The sequence below is a fragment of the Nomascus leucogenys genome, chromosome 1a, assembly GCF_006542625.1.
Source record: "Nomascus leucogenys isolate Asia chromosome 1a, Asia_NLE_v1, whole genome shotgun sequence".
In the NCBI taxonomy this organism is placed as follows: Eukaryota; Metazoa; Chordata; class Mammalia; order Primates; family Hylobatidae; genus Nomascus; species Nomascus leucogenys.
In genome coordinates this window covers 77,196,335-77,209,692 of record NC_044381.1, presented here as the reverse complement: position 1 = coordinate 77,209,692, position 13,358 = coordinate 77,196,335, and the positions used below count along the sequence as shown (strand labels likewise).

General features: G+C 33.0%; 1 protein-coding gene across 2 annotated transcripts in view; it reads right to left on the bottom strand.

The window, feature by feature from the left end:
• Positions 1-3,748: 3,748 nt before the first annotated feature.
• The window catches only part of PPM1A (protein phosphatase, Mg2+/Mn2+ dependent 1A), a 49,046-nt gene continuing 39,436 nt past the window's right edge, over positions 3,749-13,358 (bottom strand). For both annotated transcript variants that reach the window (XM_030811604.1, XM_030811595.1), the window contains 3 exons: positions 12,882-12,990; positions 11,349-11,406; positions 3,749-10,343 (listed from right to left, as the gene is read on the bottom strand). In XM_030811604.1, coding sequence (XP_030667464.1) covers positions 10,314-10,343; positions 11,349-11,406; positions 12,882-12,990 — 197 coding nt within the window. In that variant the 3' untranslated portion in view covers positions 3,749-10,313. The remainder of the gene's footprint in view (positions 10,344-11,348; positions 11,407-12,881; positions 12,991-13,358) is intronic.

Below are 13,358 nucleotides of genomic sequence, written 5' to 3'. Positions count from 1 at the left end.
AGGATGAGGGGAGGGGTAACTTTCAGTTGAACCTTCCAACTTAACCTTCACTGCTAAAGGATTTTTAAAGCTTCCCAGGTCACTCTACCTTGCTGGCAGGTTGAGAACCACTGCTTCAGAGAAGCCAGGGAACTGATAACAGAAGGGAAATCTGCAATCCTTTATTTTAAACCTCGTTTTAATTGCTTTCCTAATCAAACCTATGACAGTTGACAATCAAAGCTGCATTATTCCCTCCTCCCCCTAACTCACCCCTCTGGAGAGGAGAATTAAAAACATAATGGGGAGATGGGGGGTGGGGAAGAGACATGACTAATTTTCCAACCAGTGATGCATTAGAGACTGCTATAAAACATAAGGATGATTTATAAGGTGCCTAATTTCATAAAAATATAATTTTCCTAACTTAAAAAACATACCTTGTTTTTCACTTTAAACAACCCTCCTTTCTTGCCCTTAGTATTTATCTCCTTTTCTTCCCCTCTTCTACCTTCCCTTTTCCTCTTCCTCCCTCCCTTTTCCTCTTCCTCCCTCCCTTTTCCTCTTCCTCCCTTGCCAAACAGAAAAATGCCAACTTCATTAAATGACTGAGTTAAAGTCCAAGAAAATCACATATTCTAAGATTAAAAAGTACATTTTCACATATCCAAATTTTTATACCCAAAGGATTTTTGAACAAAAGTGACATTCAGTCCAAGAAACTAAAATATCAAAGATAGTTCCAAGAGACTCAGAGAACCGACCACATGATCTTCAAAAATTGCTACTGTATTCTTCCTTATCTCAAATTATGGAGACTTGCCCTCCAGGAAGTTTCCTTCTTGGAACCCTGCTCCTCTTGGGATGAAGCTTTTACTGACACTGCAGTCCTGTCAGATGCCAAATCCATCTGGTCGTGAAGCAGGGAAACCTCTGAAGGTCAAGTTGAACCAATAACACTACTGACAGTCACTGTAGAGTTGACCTCGAACAAGGATATTTACACATGCATATGTAATACACTTAAAACCAGGTTGTCATTCAACGGTCTGGCTTATTTGATATGTTGCAAAAATCAGGACAGAGCACATGGCAAACAAATCCTTTATGAAATTCGAGGAGGCAGAATTTCATGACTTACTTTCCTAAGAGTATTTACAGAAGCCTTAGAACAGAATGTGGTCTGGGGACCTACACATTTAAAACAAAAACAAAGAAGGCAACAACAAAAAGGAAGCATCCTGATTTCAGATGTAAAAGTAAATTCTAGGGAAGCATACCCAGGGAGTTTCTTTTCTGTGATCTAGGCACAAAAGCAGTTTCATTGGTCTTACCAAATGCTAAGACCTCTTTCATTTTATTAAGGATCATTGCAACAGGATATGTCTGTTAAAATACATCAGGAAAGGTGAACAATTATAAAAGTCAAATTTATACCAAGTACATGAAGACTTATTTGCTATGCCTTATAAGTTTAAAAAGTCACTTATGTGCCTCCACTGTATCCAATCACTAGAAAATTTTTTTTGTTAGGACTGTTTTGGAAACTTTTAGTTAAAAAAACCCTTTCAGCATTGTTAGTAAGCAAAGTTCAATGGCTAAAATAATTGAGAGTAGCTCCGTTCTTATGATATACAGCGAATCTTCACAAAAATATTTTCATTAAATATTAATAGAATCAAATATACATTCAAGACCATCACACTGAGAATTAGAAGACCAATCCCTGAACGGTTTCAGTATGCTAATGTAAGGTACACATCTAATCCCATTGACCCAGAACAGTTACACTCTTCTAGCAAATGCTTTGATTTTAAAATACTAGGTAATTTTTAGCTTTTACCAAGACAGACACAAATAGTAAAATAAAATACAAAAAATATATTTAGAAAAGGTGCAGCACGGCCATAGCCTAAGTCAGAGTTTGAGTTGACACCTAGAACAGTTAGAACCCTCAGTCACCTTTAACAAAGACTGCACTTTAAAGAACAATTATTTTCAGAGAATTACTCACTGATGTCTTTAAGTCACAGACTAAATTGGATCCACATGTCAACACCCCAATAAAATATTAGAAAGGAGCTCTCTACTCACCTCAATTATGTAATTCAAAATAAATCCTTAAAATCATTTCCCCCATCTTTAGTCTTTATTATATTCCTCCCTGAACACTTAAATTCAGCATCCTTTCCTTTCCCAGTCACTGCTGGAATAACATTTCTCATACTGATGTTGACCTAATGCTAGAGCATCTGTATACATTTGATTTCTATATTATCCAGCCTCACATTTGGAAATTTGTCCAAATATATATAGCTTTTCTTTAAACCTCTCATCCAGTTCTTAAAAGACTTAAAATATAAATAATGAGAGAAATACCAAATACTGACTTGCAATCTGATCATTCAAGAATAACAACTAATTTCAGAAACAAATTAAACTAGATAAAACTGCCATTTTTGTAGATCAAAAATCAAAATATTGTAAATTTTGCTAGTTCAAATTGATTTCCGGAAAAACTTTTGTATAGCTATAGAGAAGTGCTTTGGTCTGGAAGACACAAGCCTGTATCTAAACTATCACAGAAACATGTCGAATGTTTAGCTAATTCACTATTTAGGCACTCTGAATCACCTTAGATAGCATATCAGAAGAAATACATATAATGCTCATGTAAACAACAGGCAGCCAGCAGAGCAAAATCTTTTACCAACATCTGGTAAGTTGTTGGTTTTGTGGCAAGTAAGCAAAGTTCTATCGAGGGCATGCAAACCAATTTCCCAGGGTAATTCATAAAAAAATATAGCACTTTTCAAGTAGAATAAAATTTGACTTGATGGCAAGTTTAATCTATTAAGTGATAGGAAATTTAATTTGAACTATAAATTGATAAAAAGGAAAAAGAGAAGGGCACTCCAATATAAGTTTCTCAGTAATAAATTAAGAAAAAAGAAATAAAATAACTTAAAGTAGCTTCGACATTCAAAAGAAAAGCTCCAAACCCAAAAAAACCCATGAACAAAACTGCATGATACAATTTGATGAGTGAAGAGGTTCCACTTACATATAAATAAAACAAAACCTTATTTGCCTTACTTAACCTGACTCAGTTCTAAGATATTTTACCTTTGGTTATGAAGCTTCATTACTGTTTTATTACATATTTTACAATAAACAAAATCAGCTCTTGCGGCTCACAGAATTTCACTTTTATTAACAGTTCAACTCTAAAAATTCTCTAATTATGGAAGCCATGACTAGAATCAATTAAACCGGTAAGTCACTTTCAGACATGAACACACGATATAATATAGCCAATGATAAGAATTGGCAGAGGAAATACACACCTCCTTTCTACATCCTAAAAACAGACACATTTAAGTGCCATTTTGAAGCAGGCACTATACCACAGATACTAGGTGAGGAAGTCCTTTCCCAGACCACTCCCAATTCCCAATTTCAACTCTTCAAGGGAGTAATCATCTATTAGAAGACAGACAAATGGGAACGTTCTTACCAAAGAGAAATTACTCTGGCTTCTTTATTTCTGGAATGTTTCATGACAATAACCATCAACTCAAACTTTTTGGTTTTCAGTAAACTTCCTAAAATTAGGAAGGAACAAATCTAGTTCAAATCCTATCAGATTTATTTCTCAGCTGAAAAAAACAATTCTTTTAAGGTCTTCCAACAGCTAATTTCAAATTCTCCAGGTTTCTTGGAATAAAAATGCTGCTTGCAATATTAAACAATCATAAATACACACACATTATGTAATTGCCTGTTTATTTAGTGGCACCAGTTTTCCAAACTAGAAATTATTTCTACTTTTCATCTAACATACAATCTGCAACCATTCACAGGCTGAATGCAATTTTTCAATGAACTTGAAAACAAACAGTACATTCTTAAAGTTAGAACTGAATTCACATATTTTCTTTGGACCAGGAAATAATACATAATACAAAATATACATTTATGGAATTTCTTTAAAAGTGTGGACCACATAAACTGCGAAGTGGGTGAGTTGCTATGGAGAATTTTGTTACACATTGTATTTAAGAAAAATATTTCTGCAATTATATTAGTCTTAACATTTATAGTTTAAAAAATGAATATATAATGCAACATGCTTTTAACATGTACATGTCTCTCCACTCATAACATTTATACAAATTAAGTGATATAACTCATTTCAGGAGTGAAATCTATCAGTATTGGGGCATATCACTACAAACAAGATATTTTCCTGCAGATACACTATTTAGTCAAGGGATAACCAGGTAAGACAATGGTTTCTATGTTCCAGAAGTCCCACAAATGGGAATTAAATAAGCTGTAATTAAACATCTAATTTTGGCAACAAATGCAAAATTCTATAAGTTTGTTACATTGTACTTATTATATTTTAGAAATCTCATTAACTCTGTGCATTGGTGGTGCTTGTCCATCTTGGATGTTATTTTAACATCCTGAATTAGTAAGTAAATAACCAAATTCCTTAGAATATGAAATGAATTGAACATTTAATGAATCCTAATACTAGAAAGCTCAAAATCTTAAAACCTGGAGATCTGACAGGTAAATGTATTACTTGTTAACATAGTATATCTGCACTATGGCGGCCAAAAATGTTCCAGATACATTCAATTCCTGTTTTACCTCTTTTCTGTTGAATTTCTAAAGTGGCAAATCTTAGAGAAAGCCATTAATCTCCAAAACTTCTGAATACTATGTTTTTTTTTCACCTTTTAATCACTTTCCCCACCCCAAATATAATATTTTTTAAAAAGTTATTTTAATGTCAGATTCTAGCCAGGCCCCCCATCTACCTCTAGAGTGAAACAATTCCTTAAAATAGACTCAAGCTATTTTCATGCCCTAGAAATACATTTTTGGGCTTTGCAGGAAAAGGGATGATGCCCCATTGTACTTTAGAATGGGCTCTTAACCAGGGGACCCATGAACCACTACAATATTGTAAACTTTAGGGAGATATGTATGTTATATACGCATTTTCCTGGGTAAATGAGTCCCTAGGATTCATCAGTTTCAAAAGGCCTGTGACCCCAAAAGGTTAAGAAGCATTGCTAAAATGATTTTGTGTTATTCACTGTACCTAATTAGGATATAACTAATTTTGTTCTGCAGCTACCCAATCTCTTACATCAATCTAACTTACTTTAGATAATACCATACAAATGCATGTTACTAAATAGTCTTATACTGGATCAGGAGGACTATGTAAAAGAAAAAGAAAAACTCTAAATAACTTTTCTAAACATTTAGTTTAATGAGAAAACCATTAGTTGAAAACTGGGTTTTGAAGCAATGAAAAGAAATGGAGGGTTGGATTTTCTAGTGAAGAAACATTGCATTAATTCTTCTCAGTTGTTTCTATGCTGAAGAATCAGTAACTTATTAATTTCCTTGCTGGAAAAATCAAATTATCTGAAGCAGCAAAGGTTGATTCTTGTTGGTTTATGTGACACAATAGTTCTTATAAATTTACAGCCAGGTACAAGGAAGACTTTCCTATGGCTTTTAAAACAATTAAGAGTAATCCTTCCCTACCTATCCCATTGCCATTTCCCCATTCCTCCATCTCCCAAGCTTTCTCATTTTCAGCCCGGTTTAACACAGTATTAGCTGGCCTTGATGAAGTAACACACTAAGCATTCTTGCTCAAGAAAATGGAATTGGCCTGTTTCTGTTTGGAAAAAAGAGAAAACACCAAGAGGAAAGTAGAGGAAATGAGGGCAATATTTCGTGCAGGATAAGGAAGAAAAAAACGACAACTTTGTTGTTATATCAACTTAATCCTTTTTCTCCATCTCATAAAACTGTAAGTTGTCAACTGCAATTTCAATACCATCTAAGTTTTTCTAATTAGCACTCCTACCTGCTAGTAATATAAATAGGAAAACAGTGAGAGCAGAAGCCACTATCTTAATATACAGGACAATTGAAAGGGAAAGAATCTGTGAACAAAATTAGAAAACGTTCATTTGACAACGAATTGGAACCAATGCCTCTCATCATTTCTATTGAGCGTTGTGACTATCAGTAATAACTAACATTTAACTGAGACTTATCATTTTGATCAAAAAACAATACAGTATTATACATTTTGAAAATGTATTCTTAAATATTTCAAGCATATTCCAAGGAAATATACAATTTAAAACATATACAAACCAAAACACATGGCACATAATTGAAGGACGTAAGACCAAATTAGGCTTCTAAAATTTTGAACTCAAGGCTTCCTAATGCCTAAAAGAAAAACTAGAAGACTAGATACTCAAAAAATGGTAATCTCACTAGCAGTTTCTGTGAGCAAAAGTATATAAAACTCTTTAAGGTCCCTTAGAAGAAAAACCTCAAATGAGAAACAATTATATACTAAGATATTTACACATCTTTTCTAATACCAAATCCTAATACAATACTGTACAAACAGCCAAGTTTGAACTAAAAGTATATACCATGAAATTCAAAATTAAAACAAAACAAAAAATGGAGAAAAAAAGCAGTACCCAATTTTATCAGTTCTTTCAGAAATCACAAGTTGAACTCCAAATGAGTTTGTCCAGTAAAGATGGGCAGTGAAATTATTTTAAAATATTAAAACACATAGTAATAATTTGGCTAAAATTTGATATTAACACTGGCAGTGTGTTACAAAAACAGAATTCTACTTAAGATAAATTTAGCTAGAGATATTTACATTTTTAAATGCTTTAAACTCAAATCCCACCTACATTTCCATGGCTGGACAATTTTCAGAAATCCATTACCTATTCCTCTGAGTTACTGCTGTCAGCAGGAAGAATAAAGGCTGTTGGATAAATGCAATCAAGCATACCGAATGGGCTTAAGCCTCTTCAATCCAATTTTATTCTTATGCTAAGCAAAATTTTCTTCTGAATTATTTTTAACTTTGGAGAGAAGAAAATAAACTGGAGAAGAGTTTTCAGGTGAGTAAAGGAAGTATAAACAAGGTCTTTAGGGCAGGGGCCTGCCTTGATCAGCTAAGTACCTGGTAGATAGCAGGTGAGCAATAACTTTTTTTTTTTTTTTGGATGAGTGATCCAGTTATAATACTAACATACACTAGATTATAAATTGTCCAGATGTAAACTTGAAGCCAAGGATCTACTCATTTCTTTACAGTCCCAAGGTGCTTAGCCTAGAACAGTGTTTTAACCAATAATACTCGAAACATTTTGTAAAAAACTGAGTTATTAGCTGGATTAATATATGGTCATATGAATGATCACTAAAAGTACTGCTGTAATTCAGATTACCTGAATTACATAACTAATTTATTACTTAATCCAAATTTCCTAATGTTGAGATTAGTATAAAAAATTAAGTGGCTAGAGCAGTTGCATTAAGTACTCTAGAAGCAAGTTAATGCACTATAAAGTAAAAATATGGCTGAGATACTTCCAATGCTGAATTATCACTTTGATTTTTTAAAGTATATGCTAATATTGAGAACTGCTTCTATTGTCTATAAAAGTATATTCCCAAGAAAGTGGAAATTAGGAGATTCTACCCTGTTAATGAAAGAAAGATCAGTGAAATTTTTTAATGTTAGGGTAAAACAGAGCCTGCTATACAAAATGTTATTTCCTATTCACAGCAGCAAATAAGACATTTAAATGATAACAGTATATTTTGAGTACTATATTATCATCACACAAGAACTTTTTCCCTCCAAAGAACAGAACACATCAAACATTTTTGAGGCATTGCCCTGAGATGCTAATTAGCACAAAAAAAGGGGATGAGGGTGAAGAATTTAAGTGGTACAAGAATGAAGTGCACAATAGAGGTGCAAAAGTGCCTTTAAAAAGTATGGTTTCCCCCCACTATTACCTCCAGGAATCAGGAACACACACAGTCTGCTGTTATAATGTATACTTCCTTCCTGTATTTTTATAGTAAAAAAATTATTAGTATGGCAGTGCTGATTCATGTGGAAAAGATTTAGTCTTCTCAGATCACTCAAATACGGTTCTCTCTCATTTCCAAGCCTAATTTCAATACTAATAATTTTGAGAGGAATATTTTAATTTTCTCTTGTTTAAAGACTCAAAAAAAAAAGGCTCTAAATATGCTGTTATGGTTTGAAATATACCTTTCCATCACATACTCTACTTGTGACTTAAGTTTTGCATCTCAAAAGATTACACAGTCCAGTTCAAAGTTTTGCAATTTCTGGAACTAAAATTGTCTACTTAAAATATTAAGGAACTGGCTTGTTATAATAGGGATTTAGCTTTCAGTACCAGTATGTCTGGTAATTAGTCTATACTAGAAGCACTGGTATTCATTAAATGCACATTTAGATGCTTGCAAAGCCATAACTTAGAACATTATCATACTTCGCACTCTACCACAGATTTAGACATTAAGTATTTATTGTAAGTATGGAATTGGTTCTGTAATTTCAACTGATATGAATTTCTAAATATAAATAGTACTTCAGTTTTTCCTTGTTCATGCTGGAATAAGATATAAATTAAATACAATTAAGTTACATTTAATCACCTCACAAAATAAGAGGGATAATGAAAAGATTTTGCTGGTATTTAACTACTTAAATCTGAGACATTTCACATTACTTTCCCCACTACTCCCCTAACTTTACATTAATTTTAAGGCTATATATACAAATATGTATATTTCCAAGTTAGGGAAAAATCAAATATAACAAAATGGACTATACTGGTTTTTATACACAAAATTCTGATTTTGTATTCAATGTTGTATTTTAGTCTTACACTTTAACAGTTTTCTAGTGGGAATCTGCCTACTGAATGATTACATGGTGATAAATACAACATTCAACCTAAAGAGACAAAAATACAGAAGGGCACGGAACAGTAATCTTTTCAATGTGACAGATTTTAAAACTTACTTTCACATGCTTAATCAGAGGAATTTAAGCCTAAATTAAATTAGGTTATTTTTATATCTACAATTCCTTAAGCTTTGAAAGTTATTTGTAAAGGCCAACAGCTAAATATTATCAACATGCTATATTTCAAATCACAAATACATCTTAACCACTTGGATTCTAAAGACATGGGCCAATTAAAAATCACAGGCAAACACACACTCACACACACACACACACCCCTACCATAGAGTGTTAGATTGTCAAACTTTGACAATTATTTTAAACAGTAGGCAAATCCAAGCTGATACACATCTTAATGAAAAATAAGCAGCCTGAAAGAAACCTATTTAAAAAATAGATTAAGGTACAACCAAGAATTAAATCTTTTAGTCTTTCTAATGGAAGGAAACAGTTTCATCTATGCCTTGAGTAACAGTGTTGTCCAATTAAAAGAGACTAACATCTTTCCCTATGAGAAACGTCTCATTACAATGGCACAATGTTTTAAAAGGCCGGGGTAAAAGAGGAATTACACATACATGATTAAATTTCTTGTTTGTTAAATCAAGCTTTATTGATAAAATGGAATTCAGAATATCTTACTAGGAACAGCAGCAGGCCCAGCCAATCATGAGAGCAAAAATGTGGCAGTTTCCTACCATATGTAGGAAGCTGCTGCTTATCAATTAGTAATTAAATCTAAGGACTTGTAAAAGAGGTGCAAAGAAACAAGGCATTTAGCCCCAAGATTGAGATTCTTATGAATACACTGTATTATTACCTGCAATACTCATGGAAACAACGAAGGAACATCCTGAAAGACAGTTAAATGAAGGGACTGGCTTTATCAACAATGCCAACTCCCCTACCAAGAACATTTAAGATAGTTTTCAATAACTCCTTGGATATTCAGCTCTGTAAGATTTTGAGGTTATTTTCCATAATCATCTGCACATTTGAGCGTGTAGCTGACACGGCTGCTGCTTTCCCTGCTCCAACCCCAAGTCCAAACACAACATGACTTGAAAGGGCTGTATATCTGTTGCATCACACAATAAGCCAAACATTTCTTGTAACTTTGATAGTGATTTAAAGCAGTTCATAATTAAATATGAGCATTTTGTACAAGGACAATTACACTTTACAAAAAAACAAAATCATACAACAAAAATTGCTGGAGTCTGATTTACAACATGAATTATGGTTTGAAATCACGTTTACATAAGTCTCAAATTTACAAAAAAAAAAAAAAACCAGTTCTGGGCTAGCTGTTGTACTGCTGAACTTCTCTGATGTAATCATTCTCACCCATGTCATATCCCCTTCCTTAAAGTTGAGGATGGATGTTAAAAGGTTCAACAAAGTTGAGCTGTACTCTCCTTTGGAGGTGAAGGTAAACTCCATGGCTAGATGAGCAGTTTTACCACATATCATCTGTTGATGTAGAGTCCTTTGCAAAAGGAAGCAAAACAAGGAACAACGTTAAAATGTAGCGGTGCCAAAATACACCATACTTTCTGGATAATGGAGAAAGATAATGTTCTGTAAAGATGACTTTTAGAATATAAATGTTTTTTAAAGTATATAAGTATATATGTGTACATACGAAATAGCAATGTTTAATCTGTTCAAAGAATTGTTAATCCTTTGTTTTGTTTTTGGAAAATATTTGAAATACGGTTTTATGATGTATTACTAAATCAATAAATCTACTAAAAAGAATTTTTTCTTTAATGAAATCCAATACAGTTTTAGAATACCACTTTTATAAACCTTTATTGCATCAGAAAAGATTAAGAACTCAAGTAATATATGTGAGGAAGCTTCATAATGCAATACATAAAATATTTCAGAGCTGTGCCCACATGATCTTTAAGTTATCACTTTTCCATAAACATCATACAACAGAATTGCAATAGAACACCTAACTGGAGAGTATGGCATTCTAATGTCTATTTACGCAAACAATTCTCTAATATTTAAGTGAAGTATATACTTCAGGATTCCTGACAAAGGTATTTCCAACCATAATAACTATTTAGTGGAGACAGACATTCTGAAGTTCTGCTGCAGCTGCTTACAAAACTCAGAATAAGACAAGATTCTGAGTAGAGATAGTCCCAACTTCGGGGAAAAAAAAAAAAACAACAAAACAAAAACCATGTAGTGGAGTCAAATCTTCTGAAGTTGATTGCTTGTAAAGACTTAAAAAATCCAGAATAATTCAAAAGGACTTTCTTCTTTTTTGAGAGAGGTGGCCACTCACCATGATTATGTCCTCAATCACTAGAACTGTGGTGCAGGCAGAGATCAGAGCAAGCAGAGTTCAGAGCAATCAATCAGGGGTGTGTGTAAGAGAATGGGTACAGTGAACAGCTCTGCAAAAACAGGTAGGAAGGATATGCATTTAGAGTGGAGGGGAAGGGAAAGCAGAGGGAGCTAAAATGCTACTTACAGTGTCGTCATTTTTGTAAGGATTCAGTCTATTGTAAACGGCTTCAATAACATTCCTCCTAAGTGTAAAAAAATGCAGAAAATTAATTCTTTGGAAAGCAAAACATTGCTTAGTAATTCATAGCCAGGTGTTTATTAAAATTTCTAAGATAATCTTATACTCAGAAATTATTTTAGTTCTATTTCTTGCTGTCAGTAGTGAGCCTCACTTTAAGATATTTGGGCTCCTATGTTAAAGCAGAGGTGAATCTACTCTAAAATGTGTTATAACACTCTACCAACCCAGTTAATAGAAGGCTAAAAATTACAGATTAAAAAAAAAAGTCTATATAGTCTACTTCCATTTGAATTGGTTTAAATGGTTATGAGTCATCAATGGCAATGCCATTCTTAAGATATAATACTAACATAAGCTAGTTAAGAGTTGCATCGTAGTTTTGAAGTCTCAGATTATACTTTAAGCTTCTACTTTTCTTAATGCCCTTTTTAAAAGTTCTATTAAAACTGAAATGTCAAATAAGACATTTCCATGACAAGTCTAGGAATTAGTTTTGAGTAATATTTTATTAAAAATCTGTAGTGTATTTATAAGTTATAGTCTCCCTACTTCCGAAATTGATTTGAAGCAATTTTATAGATCGTTTCATAGAAAGTCATATGGAAAAAAAAGTTTCCAAAAAATAAAAGCTTCAAACAGGAACTTTTACAATCACTATTTAGTGATTACAAAGAACATGGTCACACTTGCAAAACACAGTAGAGAATCAAGAAAATTAGTCAATAATATATCTTCACTGTAAGTATAAGAAGTCTTCACTTGTAGTTTTGGCACATTTACTCTATATCCAAATTCAAGCCAATGGTATTTGCACGTTTTATGTTTGTAAGTCAGTTATATGGATATTTGAGGTAAAAATGTTTTAACCCTTGGAATTGCTTGAATTTTCCACTTTATTATGTAAAGATGTAAGCTTTAACACAAAGTAGCCCAATCCTATGAACTAAAGTGGAAAGGGAAAAGACAAGAAATATATTCTATCTTCTTCCCTGACACCTAAAACCAACTAACCAGCAATCAACAACCAAAAATACTGGGAAAATCAGGCATAGAAACATGGTCCATATGAGGAAGGGGAATTTTCAGGGTGTTAAGTTACTCAGATATTGACCAAATCAAATTACAATACTACTAACAATGACACTTAGAATTTTGTAAATTTTTAAGTAGTGCTATGTAATTTAGTTTAAAAAGTTCTTTCAGTATATTATCTCGTTTATGCTCTATAAGGAAATCAATGCCAACCAAGCTTCCAATAAAGACAACCCTCACTGCAATTAGTTACAAACAATGATACTGATACCTAAGTCTAAACAAGCTCTAGATATTCTAATACTAAAAAAAAATTGAAATCACAGGTTAAAACACAGATAACTGCATCAGTTCAGAAATTAGGTAAATACACATTTTATCAATGAATACCTAACATTTTCATACACTGACATAAAGTGTAAGAGTGTACAGAATGTAACTTACTTGCTTGCCAATTCACCCCCTGGTGGGAGGCTGGGGATGTTCTCACTCGCTAATGTGCGCATCACATGGACTAAGTCGGGGACGCCTTCCCCCTGCTTCTTTATGATTTCTGGGAATCAGAAGTACTTTTTTTGTAAGTGTTATCCAAATTTAATTAAAAAGAAAACCGAAACAAAGATAACCTAGCTTTTTAAAGATGGCATTTACCACATCTGAGATTTTTCTAATCTGGTATCATTTAAAAAAAAAAAAAAAAAATCAGGTTGACCTTTGAAGATTTATGACAAAAAATGCACAAAATGACACATAAGATTAACTTCAAATCAAAATTAAAATGTGAAAAAATATTTCATGTTAAATCAGCATATTATATAATCAAGGATATGTGTGCACAAGTGAGAATATCCTTTCTTAAGATGTCAACTAGTTTCTTCTTACATCGCTCCTCTCTTTAGACTGAAAACATGTTTCCTGAAC